Raw genomic sequence first — 13,952 nt, 5'->3', positions numbered from 1 at the left:
AGGATTAAAACCATTGGCATGACAATCTTTGCATAAATTCCTTGTACTACAGAGACAGACACTTATCAAACATTAACAAAAAGGTAATTCCTCTACAAAGCAGATTACTGTAGGTTGATACAAAATACAAAAATGCTGTAAAAAATTTAACTGAAAGGGGATAGTAAGAATAACAATTCTGTACAGTGAAATACTGTTTTGGTAAGCAGTTAACTATTTTTTGTAATAAAACAATGCATCGTTGTCCTTCCTTTTTTTTTTTTTTTTTATTGCAGCTGATTTGAACAATGTGCGTTTCTCAGCCTACCGAACGGCAATGAAGATCCGAAGGCTACAGAAAGCGCTTTGCTGTAAGTGACAGTAAATAACCTTACCGTTGTCTCCAGATATAGGGCAGAATTTGTTCAAGCATGAATCGTGACATTTGGAAACGGAGTACCTGGATTGTGGTATTATGGCACTGTAGGGGAGATTGTACTGCCATAAATATAGATGTTGGACAATCTGGCAACTTTTCCGACTCATTGAAGTGAAGTAATAAAACGTTTTAGAGGAAGAGTATTTGAGTTCTTGTAGTACATTAGTCTTCAGCTAAAAGAACACCCCTCTGTAAGCAAGTGAAGTGTTCTCATAGCCACAGTGTTCACTAAGACGGAGTTGACCACCATACACCAATATGAATCAATCAATAAATAAATATATATTACTTGTCCTAAAGTAAATTAATTAGGTATTTTTCTACAGCAGGTCATTATCAAACAGGTGTTAATGTCAGGTGTTAAGATATGTTGGTATTTCACAGTGGTACTTTGTTTTCAAACACTGAATCCTCAAGTTTCCCCTGGCTTCCTGGAAAGAGGTGGTCCTGTATCTTATTACAAGTTTTACTGGGAACAGTGTGGCTGGAGTCACTTTGCTCTTGTGGTGGTGTGTCCTCTGTGGCTGACATCTTTTTTTTTTTTTCTTTTGTAAGCACCCATTCTCTTCAGGAAAGAAATAGGGAAATTGCCTAGTCCAGACCATTCATGGAAGACTTTTCTGTGTTACTGGGTGTGCTGTACTGAGCGAAGGCTTTCTATGTTAACAATATGTATAACATTGAGGTTTGACTAAAGTTCCACCCCTAGTACATCATTTTAATGTATTGTGCCATATGTTGTGCAATATACTGTACAGGATATAAAACTATTGATGAATACATTTGTTACATGATATATTACAACTTTTAATAACAGTTATTGTCACATCACAAGATTACTGTATTCCATCTAATTTAAGACGCACTTTTTAAACCCATTTTTTCTTCTCAAAAATGGCCTGTGTCTTAAATTCGAGTATAGTGATGTGTGTATTAAAATCACCAACAAAAGACGTGTCTGCCCGAGTACACAAACAGGAACGTGACTGACTGTCCGAGAAAAGACTAACAAAAATGCCACTGCCTGAGTACACAAACAGCAACATCACTGACTGCCCTAGAAAAGACGAACAAAAACGTTACTGCCCAGACCCAGCAGACCCAGACACCAGAACTACACAACACACAGTAGTAAAATTTACAATACACAGTATTCAACAGTTGGTACAGTAACCAACATGCAGACCCCTACTTCACCCACAACCAACACAGACAAAGATAGGCTTTTATACATGAGGACATTGCACTATTTACAAACACTTAACCAACAATCAAATTAAACGATCCCCAAGTGCACCCGAGTGTTTCCCCATTCAGCCCTAGAGGCTTCTGGGACCTGTAGTCTTTTAGGCTTATGGCCGTGACACATCTGTGCACTACAGAATTATCACACACACCGTGAATACCCAGTAAACACACAGATAGAGCTCTCGCCCTGTCACACCAATCTCGAATCATCCCTGACATACAGGCAGACATTTTCAAAGCAGCATCATATCGCGTCCTGAGGAATTTGAAGAGAAGCTTTTACAATGTTTCATTATCAGACTCCGTTCTAACAAACTGTACCAGTTTGGACAGATCGGAAATGTTGATCAGAACCCTGTATTTTTCGGCATGTCAAGCAATACCACGGTTCATAAAAAGGGAGAAAAAAAAGTGTGAGTAATCACGACTGGAAATGAAAAGCCGTGCATAACTGTAATGGTCTGTGTGACAGCAGATGGCCGCAAACTGCCTCCATATGTAGTTTTTGTGTATGTGTAATTGAGATTGTGTCTTTTTAAATGCATTTTTTATTTGATGTTTTATTTTTTCCTGAAATTGAGGTTGGGAAATTTGGACTGCATCTTAAAATCGAAGGAATATGGTATGTTCCTGTGATGCATATAATAATTCAGGACCTGACAACTATTTTAGCAGTAGTTAATTAAAAGCAGTGGTAAGCAAAAGTGAATTTTAGTTTTTCTTAATATTCTATCAGCATAACAACCTTGCACTGTGACCTTTTCTCTCAAGCTTGTAAAGTAAAAGTAAAGGGCAAGCTAGGATCTCATGTAATACCTAATAGGGGTAAACTGATACCATTACTGCATAATATAGGAGCTTACCTCAGACATGACTTGCTGTAAGCTATCACAGTCATAATAAATCTCAGTGATGGGAGTTTGACAGTGATAAAAAAATGTACTTATCAGGTGAAATATTAGTGTGAATATAGGTTGTACTGTACATAATCATGAACGGGAGGACATAAAAAAGCATCAGTAGACGTACAGTATTGAGTGTTTAAAAAAATTGCTTTGTTTGACTTTTTTGTAGACTTGATTGTTTTTACAAAGGTTACTAGAAACCCAAAAGGTATCAAACTTCTGCAATATCGGATTGGTTCCCCCATTAATCTCACACTTTATTAGCACACTGTATATGTAAATGGTATATTCCGTACCCTTCCACCCCTGTGTGGGGATCAATCTGAGTTGCTTTCTGTGCTATTTCTTTTTCTAGAAGCAGACAGACCTCTGATTCCCAAACCCATTTGCTTGTTGTGCACATATAACATGAAATATATACTGTACTGTAAAGCTATAAAATCTGTTAGCAGTGGTAATGTGCCAACAATTCTGCAGGGCATATAGACCTTGTATTAAGCTGGTGTAATGCTATTTCAATTTATGTAAAATACTGGGTTTTGTTTGCATATTAAATCCAGTATAATATTGAAGGAACAATCCAAATAAATGCAGTTCTGCATCTTTTTGTAGTCATTAAACATTTATAGAACTATAGAAATGAAGTCTGGCATTTTACTGATTACCCAGTTAAAAGTTTAAAACATTTTTTTTTGTAGTGTTAAGAGAAAAATGTGTGGTGTTGTGTTTTATTTATTTATTTATTTTTTTTAATTATTATTATAATATACATATGGGTGTTTTTGGTTTGAATACATTATACTTAAACAATATAAACTACATGCTAAACATCTCTATGTTCACTGTACTGTTTGGTGTGTATCTCTTGACAATCTGTGAAACAATAGTGTAGATGGAAAGTTACTGGTAACTGAAAATCTACTTGTTTTAAATACAGTATGGCTTCCATCCTCAACAGGCAGAATGAAAATATGTAGCTATAGAGCTATGTTTCTACCTACAATATGTAATGTTTGGTTTTAGTTCTCTAATGTAATCAGTTCATATTCTAAGAAGGTTGAACTGTACTGTGTATGTACTTGGACCCCTTGTTTATTAGACTGGCCTATGTATTGAAATGTATACAAACTCCAGGATTGAACTTTGAGCTGCATCATCTTGTTTAAGTAGGTGATAGTCTACATCGCTTTCAGATCTTTATACATATATAAACTGTTTGTCAGGATCTGAAAATCTGACAATTGATCTCCAGAATCTTTCCAGGATCGTTAAGGACATACATCTTCCTCACAGATTTCCAAGACCACTTTGGGTTGTTTTTAAGTAGAATCGGCCACTGTTCTGTTTTTATTCAGCCTGCATAGAGTTATTTTCTTTCATCGATCAGAGTCTTAAGAAAAAATCAGGGTTGGAGTAAAAGAAAACTCTTATACTGCTACCTTTTTTATTTTCTCTATATTTTAGAAAAACATCATTATTTTGGGTTTACACAATGCACAACCCCAGTTCTTGTTTTTAGGTTCCTCTCGGCTTTTAATTCTATAAAGTACCCGATCAATCTGCATTCCAGAGATGAGCATGCCCTCTGGAAATATTTAATATAAGAACTCCTTATTCAGTCTGAAACAAAAATCCTGAAGTATCACATTGTTAGCGGGTGTGAAAAATGGATCTGTGTTTACTTGAATGACATCTTGTAAGCTCCCCATTATGCAGTCGGCAAATCAAAAGTGACATTTGTGACACCACACTTCCCTGTGTAATATCCTGTGCAGATTAGCAACCATATTGTCACTTTTGGACATACTCTGCTTACAGAAATATTTATCACTCTATATTTACCAAGAGATATAACTCTTACTGTAGGTGTCAGAAATGTTACTGAGCTTATGAAATTGTTGTTCTGTGCTGTGAAATAATTATTTGAAACATAGATCTTTACATTTTTGTAAGCTTAATATATGTATTCTTATGCCACAATTATTATTATTTTTTTTTTTACAGGGATCTAACATTGAATGTACATTTTTGAAATTCTTACCTTTTTGGAAACTCGATGGTAGTAGTGGTAGTGACTGCTAGCTATCTTAAAATACAAAGCCTGTGCTAGGTTAGCGACTCCTATCTGTGTATCGTTTTAACAAAACACGGGAATGAGTCTTTGGGTTCATTTTCCTATTTTAATTAAGAGTAATTTTGTCACAATAAAGAAAACCATGGGAATTGTTCGAGATCGCAGTCTTGTATGAGTCTGTTTAATTACTGTCATTGTTTAAGTAATAAACAAACAAATGGATACCCTAAAATGCTAAGAACTTTCAAGCGGGGCATATAAATACATAAGTGACTGATGAGGAATAGACAAAATGTACTTCACAGCCATGTTATCGCTAATTTTATGATACAATGTATACCTTATGTCTTTGACAATACTATAGTACATTATTAGGTTTGGGTTTGATATATTTTTTAATACAAAAAATATTCTATAATAGTCTATATTTGCTTGTTAAAACTACTCAGTCTATTAAATAAAATATGATGCCTAACATTTGAACTTTTTACATTCTCCAGTGACTTTTGTTGCTCATTGCAGTTAATAAACACTGCATGCTTCAGCTTAGCTGAGGTGCCAGGGTCCTTATTACTTCACCATCAGTTGCACGGGTGGAGTGATCTGTGGGGTCACATGTCAAATTAATGAAGATACCGTTTGCATTTTTCTATGAATGTGATATAGACAAGCTTGTTGGGGAATTTCATTAATTGAATCTAGCTTCACTTCTGTGGAGGAGCGGAGGAGAAAGTGGTGAAGGTTGAGGTTAGCTCGCATTAAGCTGTCGGGGGGGCTCTTATTTAACAATACTTGAGAATCATTACAAGTCCCCTTTGTACTGATTAGAACTGCGACTTCATAATAACAGCTTTTGTTTTGTTTTTCATTCCAGTGGACTTGCTGGACCTTGGTGTGGTGCAGAACATTTTTGAACAGCACAAAATTACCCAAAATGACCAACTTCTGAATGTCCCAGATGTAATTAACTGTTTAACAACCCTTTATGATGGGCTGGAGCAGAATCATAAGGACTTAGTAAATGTGCCCCTTTGTGTAGACATGTGTCTAAACTGGCTGCTGAACGTGTATGATACGTAAGTACCCCATATGCATATGTTGTATTCTCTTTAAAAATATGCTATTTTGTAGCCGAACACCTGTATATATTATAGAAAAGTAAGGGGTAGATTAAAGTTTTTCATAGCCCCTGCAACATTTACAGAAACTGGGAAGATTTGCATGAAGAAGAATGAACTGGTCTTTCTGCTGGTGAACTTGAGTTCAAATTGAGAAATAAGAACATAAGAAAGTTTACAAACGAGAGGAGGTCATTCGGCCCATCTTGCTTGTTTGGTTGTTAGTAGCTTATTGATCCCAGATCTCATCAAGCAGCTTCTTGAAGGATCCCAGGGTGTCAGCTTCAACAACATTACTGGGGAGTTGGTTCCAGACCCTCACAATTCACTGCATAAAAAGTGCCTCCTATTTTCTGTTCTGAATGCCCCTTTATCTAATCTCCATTTGTGACCCCTGGTCCTTGTTTCTTTTTACAGGTCGAAAAAGTCCCCTGGGTCGACATTGTCAATACCTTTTAGAATTTTGAATGTTTGCATAGTCGTCTTTGTTCAAGACTGAATAGATTCAATTCTTTTAGCCTGTCTGCATACGGATAATTCTGGTCGCACTTCTTTGCACTCTTTCTAGAGCAACAATATCCTTTTTGTAACGAGGTGACCAGAACTGAACACACTATTCTAGATGAGGTCTTACTAATGCATTGTAAAGTTTTAACATTACTTCCCTTGATTTAAATTCAACACTTTTCACAATATGTCCAAGCATCTTGTTGGCCTTTTTATAGCTTCCCCACATTGTCTAGATGAAGACATTTCTGAGTCAACATAAACTCCTAGGTCTTTTTCATAGTTCCCTTCTTCAATTTCAGTATCTCCCATATGATATTTATAATGCACATTTTTATTGCCTGCGTGCAGTACCTTACACTTTTCTCTATTAAATGTAATTTGCCATGTGTCTGCCCAGTTCTGAATGCTGTCTAGATCATTTTAAATGACCTTTGTTGCTGCAATAGTGTTTGCCACTCCTCCTATTTTTGTGTCGTCTGCAAATTTAACGAGTTTGCTTACTATACCAGAATCTAAATCATTAATGTAGATTAGGAATAGCAGAGGACCTAATACTGATCCCTGTTGTACACCACTGGTTACCTCGCTCCATTTTGAGGTTTCTCCTCTAATCAGTACTTTCTGTTTTCTACATGTTAACCACTCCCTAATCCATCTGCATGCATTTCCTTGAATCCCTACTGCGTTCAGTTTGAGAATTAATCTTTTATGAGGGATTTTGTCAAAATCTTCCTAGATATCGAAATAAACCATGTCATACGCTTTGCAATTATCCATTGTCGATGTTGCATCCTCAAAAAAATCAAGCAGGTTAGTTAGACACGATCTCCCTGTCCTAAAATGTGTTCCCCGTGTGATTCATGACCCCTGATATGTGAATAGAAATATCAAAGCACTCGGGTTAGGTTTAAATTTGTGCAACACAGGTGTCAGCAATGAAAGTGTGTGTTTTGTAAACTCTGCACAGAGTTCTGTAACATTAACTGCAGTAGTCTGAGATTACTGGTTACTGTCACAAAAAATACTGCATTGTAGTCATTACATTTTGAAAAGTGCCGACTGCCATCGCACAACTTTTTTGTTGTCTACTCAGGAAAATTCATTAGACAATGCTATTGAAGCTATTACTATGTAAGGGTTTATTTGAGTGCTAAAATATTTATAACCCAAATGCATTCATTTTAAGTGCTTGTAAAAAAAAAAAAAAAAAAAAAAAGAATGCAAGACTTGCCTTCAGGAAACTTGATTTACAATATCTGCAGACAAAATTCTCTCTTTTTTAACTTGTTATTTTATTTTTCTCCGTTTTCAGTGGTCGCAGTGGGAAGATCAGAGTGCTCGCTATGAAGATTGGACTGCTGTCTCTTTCCAAGGGGCTATTGGAAGAAAAATATAAATGCAAGTGTTCATTCATATTATTTTTGTATACTTATTGGCTTTATGTATGATAGGATTCAAGGATAAGAGGTTTAATCTAAAAAATTCAGTAACATTACAGAGATTGGGGAATTGTCTGTGAGACCTCCCAAAAATTCCTCAATGTGATTAGAATGTGACTATTGTCAATATTACATTTTGGATTTAAAGCATTTAAAGCAGCTTTCCATCATTATAGAGTTGTCTGTCAACTGTACCTTGGCAATGCTTGATGCTTAATTAATTGGTTCACTAGCCACCGTCAGGTGGAGAGATAGCAGCACACTCAGTTTGGGAGTGTTGTTCCCTTCAGGAAAGCATGATGTAAGGACTTAATCGTCTCATCTGATTTCAGTATGCTGCCGCCTTCCCACACATTCTTAAAAATAAAGTTCAGGATAAGAAATGGACTCTGAAGGCTTCAGGACTTTTTGAAAACCTGAAATCCTCTTCTAAGTACGAAATGTAACCATTACTGTATGGGATATAACCTCTTATAGCCCGAATTACATGAGCACTTATACAAAGCTGCTCCTTTAAGAGCCCTGTATACGTCAGATGTTGCCTCCACCCCCGAGAGATAAAGACGACTGACACATAAGTACCATTTTCTCTTTCAGCCTGCCTGAGGAAGCGCTGACTTTAAGTCATAACCACAGAGATAAGAAGATTAATTCACTTTCTCGCTTTTTAAGCGATAATTCTTCTTAACTTTAAGTTCTGATTTAAGTCCCCTCCGCGGCCATGTGCCCTTTGTGAAGCTGGCGACTCTCCCGCCACTTCCTAGGATTCAGTACCTTGTTGCGGCTAAGTTCACACTCCTTTGCTGCTCAGCTCTCAGTGAGTCGATATTTAATTCTTACTAGCGGCTTTTCATATATATATATATATATATATATATATATATATATATATATATATATATATATATACAGACGTGCTCAAATTTGTTGGTACCCATCAACAAAAAACGAAGAATGCACAATTTTCTCTGAAATAACTTGAAACTGACAAAAGTAATTGGCATCCACCATTGTTTATTCCATATTTAATAGAAATCAGACTTTGCTTTTGATTTTTATTCAACATAATATTGTAAATAATAAAACAAATGAAAATGGCATGGACAAAAATGATGGGACCGCTAACCTAATATTTTGTTGCACAACCTTTAGAGGCAATCACTGCAATCAAACGTTTTCTGTAGCTCTCAATGAGACTTCTGCACCTGTTAACATGTAGTTTGGCCCACTCTTCCTGAGCAAACTGCTCCAGCTGTCTCAGGTTTGATGGGTGCCTTCTCCAGACTGCAAGTTTCAGCTCTTTCCATAGATGTTCGATAGGATTCAGATCAGGACTCATAGAAGGCCACTTCAGAATAGTCCAATGTTTTGTTCTTATCCATTCTTGGGTGCTTTTAGCTGTGTGTTTTGGGTCATTATCCTGTTGGAGGACCCATGACCTGCGACTGAGACAGAGCTTTCTGACACTGGGCAGTACGTTTCGCTCCAGAATGCCTTGATAGTCTTGAGATTTCATTGTGCCCTGCACAGATTCAAGGCACCCTGTGCCAGGCGCAGCAAAGCAGCCCCAAAACATAACCGAGCCTCCCCCATGTTTCACTGTAGGTATGGTGTTCTTTTCTTTGAAAGCTTCATTTTTTCGTCTGTGAACATAGAGCTGATGTGACTTGCCAAAAAGCTCCAGTTTTGACTCATCTGTCCAAAGGACATTCTCCCAGAAGGATTGTGGCTTGTCAATATGCATTTTAGCAAATTCCAGTCTGGCTTTATGTTTTTCTTTCAAAAGTGGAGTCCTCCTGGGTCTTCTTCCATGGAGCCCATTTTCGCTCAAAAAGCGACGGATGGTGCGATCAGAAACTGACGTACCTTCACCTTGGAGTTCAGCTTGTATCTCTTTGGCAGTTATCCTTGGTTCTTTTTCTACCATTCGCACTATCCTTCTGTTCACTCTGGGGTCAATTTTCCTCTTGCAGCCGCACCCAGGAGGTTGGCTACAGTTCCATGGACCTTAAACTTCTTAATAATATTTGCAACTGTTGTCACAGGAACATCAAACTGCTTGGAGATGGTCTTGTAGCCTTTACCTTTACCATGCTTGTCTATTATTTTCTTTCTGATCTCTTCAGACAACTCTCTCCTTTGCTTTCTCTGGTCCATGTTCAGTGTGGTGCACACAATGATACCAAACAGCACAGTGACTACTTTTCTCCATTTAAATAGGCTGAATGACTGATTACAAGATTGGAGACATGTGTGATACTAATTAAAGAAACTAATTAGTTTGAAATATCACTATAATCCAATTATTTATTATCTTTTCTAAGGGGTACCAACAAATGTGTCCAGGCCATTTTAGAATATCTTTGTAGATTAAGCAATAATTCATCTCTTTTCATAGCTTCTTTGCTTTATTCTATGACATACCAAAGGCATGCAAGTATACATGATAAAATAGCTTTTAATTTCATCACTTTTCAGGAGGAATGAAGCATTATTTCAATGAGCTGTAATGGTACCAACAAATTTGAGCACGTCTGTATATATATTGTAAGGAAGCGGGTTGTGAGAGACAGCAGGGAGGGGGTTAAAACCTCCCTGCGAGAGAAATCTGTGGGGAATGCACTTTTGTTTTGGATTGATTGGTTTATTGTTTGAATTGTTTTGTTTAATTGTTTTATTGTTAATTATCATCCGCACCTGGGTGTTATTAAAGATTGGATCCAGGTGGAGGTTTAAAAGGAGAGCAGGTAGTCTGCTCGGGGCTGCTGAGTGGAAGGAGGCAGAGAGGTGTGCTGTCTCCGAGTAGCCATTGAATAAACGTAAGTGCTGTGTTAAACCGGGGTTTTTTGAAAAGACGGGGAAACAGCTTAGCTGTCCCGTGTTAGTCAGGGAGTTCCTGTGTGTGTTAGTTAGTGCTCGTACAGAGCTAGGTGTTTGTTTTGTATTTTGTTTATTTCTTTGTTTATTAAAATAGCGCAACCGCGCAAGAAAAATCCATTTGTGTCTGTTGGGTCACTGGTTTTAAAGGGGCAACGAACCCGAGAGAGGTGCAAATCATTACATTTGGTGGCAGCGTGTGTGGGCGCCCCTACGACCCAAATAATGGATTTTAAAGAATTGATTGAAATGGTCAATCGGAACACGGCTGCTCAGAAAGAGCAGGTAAAGAAGTGGAGACAGGAGTGGGGGCTACCTGATCCGGAGCCCACAGAGATAGACCTGCTGCTCCAGAAGTGGGAGCAGGTATGGGTAACGCCGCTGTCGGAGCCAGAGGGGGAAGAGCCGGAGCCCAGAGGGGAAGAGCTGCCGCTGTCGGAGCCCAGAGGGGAGAAGCCGCCGCTGTCGGAGTCCAGAGGGGAGGAGCCGCCGCTGCCAGAGCCCAGAGGGGAGGAGCCGCTGCTTCCGGAGCCCAGGGAGGAGGTGGAAAACATACCTCCACCACAGCCCCGACCACCACCCCTACTGTCCAGTCCGGCGTCGCTGCGTCCGGTCCCTCACCCCTTGCGCCTGGACACCCTGTCGGTTGGTCTGGACCTCCCGTCACTAGACCTGGAGCCCAGGAGTCGGCAGAATCGGGCACAGTTCTGCACCTGGTCCCCTGCTCCGCTCCTCACGGACACTAAGACGTCGCTGCGCTGCTCCCAGACGTCGCTTACGCTCCCCCTGGTCACTGCTTCGCTCCCCCTAGATGACCGGACGTCGCTGCACTGGGTCCCAGCTGCAGACCTCTGCCCGCTGCTGCAGCCTCCAGTGCCCCGGTTGCCGTTCTGGTCGCCCCTGACAAACCGTTGGGGTCCTTCGTCGCCGGTGCGCGGTCCCTACCTGGCTGAGCCGGGACATGGATCGATCCACCCTCGAGTTCGCCCGTGGAAGAGGGTGAAAATGGACATTTGTGGACTCGAGGGTGGGTGGTTGGGTTTTAGGGGAGGAGGTGGCCGTTTCATGGCCTGTGTCTTGTAAAGACAAGGGGGGGGATGTGTAAGGAAGCGGGTTGTGAGAGACAGCAGGGAGGGGGTTAAAACCTCCCTGCGAGAGAAATCTGTGGGGAATGCACTTTTGTTTTGGATTGATTGGTTTATTGTTTGAATTGTTTTGTTTAATTGTTTTATTGTTAATTATCATCCGCACCTGGGTGTTATTAAAGATTGGATCCAGGTGGAGGTTTAAAAGGAGAGCAGGTAGTCTGCTCGGGGCTGCTGAGTGGAAGGAGGCAGAGAGGTGTGCTGTCTCCGAGTAGCCATTGAATAAACGTAAGTGCTGTGTTAAACCGGGGTTTTTTGAAAAGACGGGGAAACAGCTTAGCTGTCCCGTGTTAGTCAGGGAGTTCCTGTGTGTGTTAGTTAGTGCTCGTACAGAGCTAGGTGTTTGTTTTGTATTTTGTTTATTTCTTTGTTTATTAAAATAGCGCAACCGCGCAAGAAAAATCAATTTGTGTCTGTTGGGTCACTGGTTTTAAAGGGGCAACGAACCCGAGAGAGGTGCAAATCATTACAATATATATATATAATTTTATAGTGTCTAATTTTTTTTTTGTTCAGAAATCTAGTGCACGCAGGCTGTCTCTGTACTAGAGTCCGCCTCTATACACAGACAGTGTACTATGCTAGCCGTTTTTTTTTTTTTTCCCAGTCAGCTTTTCGCGCTATAGAGACACCGCCAGTGTTAATGGCTTTTTAGCTAAACTCTGCTGTCGAATTGGCAAGGACCTTTTTAACTGGAAATTATTCAGAGTATGCCATTGCTGAGTTTGCTTTGCTGCACTGACAACGAAGGCTACTAGATTTTTCTAGTTAGCAGGCCACTGCAGCCTCTGTCTGTTTTACAGTGCATGCTTGCAGACTGCCAGTGGCTTTTTCAGGTTTTTACCTGCACACCACTTGTCCTGGTACCAGAGCCGGTACCAGATCCTGTACCAGTGACCTGTTGGTACCAGAGCCGGTATCAGTCAGTACCAGTGCTTCTAAGCGGCCTGGTCAGTACCAGGGCCGGTATCAGTCGGTACTAGAGTCTGTACCAGTCACCTGGTCGGTACCAGAGCCAGTACCAGTCTGCACCAAATCCTGTACAAAGTCTCTGGTCGGTGCCAGAGTCTTTACCAGTTACCTGGTCGGTACCAGAACAGGTACCAGAGCCTGTACCGGTCTCCTGGTCGGTACCAGAGCTGGTACCAGTTGGTACCAAAACCTGTACTTGTCACCTGGTTGGTATCAGAGCCGGTACCGGAGCCGGTACCAGTGACCTGGTTGGTACGACAGCCGGTACCAGTGACCTGGTTGGTACCACAGCCGGTACCAGTGACCTTGTCGGTGCCAAAGTAGGTACCAGTCATTATTGGTACCAAGGTTTGTACTACCAGAATCGGTACCAGTGACCAGGTTCAGTCTGGTTTGACACCGAGACTGTTACCAGTGCTCTATTTTTGTGTACACTGTACACAACAGTTTCAGCACCAGTCAGCTTACTGTCTGTTCTTGTGCGCATACATTGCACGGCTGAACTGTTTTTCAGCCTTGCACCATGTCTGGGTTTCACCTTTGTGCAAGAGAAACATTCCAGCAGAAGATAAGCACAACAGGTGCATCCACTGCTTGGGAAGGGAGTATGCAGAGTAGGCAATTAAAGGCCGCTCTGTGTGTCTTGTGCTCATTTTTCTAAGGACACTGGAAAACAGGCTGGCCTGCTGTTCCAGAGACTGGTATCTCTGACACCGGCGAAGCATGACTTGCCCCATTTGTCCCCTGTAGTGCGGTCAACAGATTCCCCACTCCCTGTTACACTGGGAGCTAGGAAATTATCCTCTAGGGGCAGGAGCAGGACTAGGAGTCTGCACTCCTCTAACTCCTCCTCTTCCTCATCTGGCTCAGAGAGAACGCTAGAACGCTCCACCAAGCACGTGAGTCTTCCAAGGAGTTGGCACGCCTCCTCCCCAAGTATAAGCCCCGAGTATATCTTCATCTAGAACAGACAGTTACAGAGTAGAAAAGTAAATTAAGAACAACTTGGTTGATTTTTCTGTTTCTGTTCACAGATCTTTTTAGACAAGTCGCTGGCCCTACAGAGATGTGTGACCAGAGGAACTTAGGGCTGCTGCTTCATGATGCCATCCAGATCCCTCGGCAGCTTGGAGAAGTGGCCGCCTTTGGAGGCAGCAACATTGAACCCAGCGTCCGCAGCTGCTTCCTGCACGTACGTATACCCAAACACCTGGCTCAGTATTTTCAATGTGAACAGCCAATCTGG

General features: G+C 40.6%; 1 protein-coding gene across 6 annotated transcripts in view; it reads left to right on the top strand.

The window, feature by feature from the left end:
- Positions 1–13,952, top strand: part of LOC117402749 (utrophin-like) — a 251,345-nt gene that overhangs the window by 188,883 nt on the left and 48,510 nt on the right. For all 6 annotated transcript variants that reach the window (XM_059024118.1, XM_059024119.1, XM_059024120.1 and 3 more), the window contains 4 exons: positions 276–350; positions 5,520–5,721; positions 7,586–7,671; positions 13,741–13,898. In XM_059024118.1, the coding sequence (XP_058880101.1) occupies positions 276–350; positions 5,520–5,721; positions 7,586–7,671; positions 13,741–13,898 (521 nt within the window). The remainder of the gene's footprint in view (positions 1–275; positions 351–5,519; positions 5,722–7,585; positions 7,672–13,740; positions 13,899–13,952) is intronic.

This window comes from Acipenser ruthenus, chromosome 5 (genome assembly GCF_902713425.1).
Source record: "Acipenser ruthenus chromosome 5, fAciRut3.2 maternal haplotype, whole genome shotgun sequence".
NCBI classification, from domain to species: domain Eukaryota; kingdom Metazoa; phylum Chordata; class Actinopteri; order Acipenseriformes; family Acipenseridae; genus Acipenser; species Acipenser ruthenus.
This window is presented reverse-complemented; position numbering and strand designations above follow the sequence as displayed.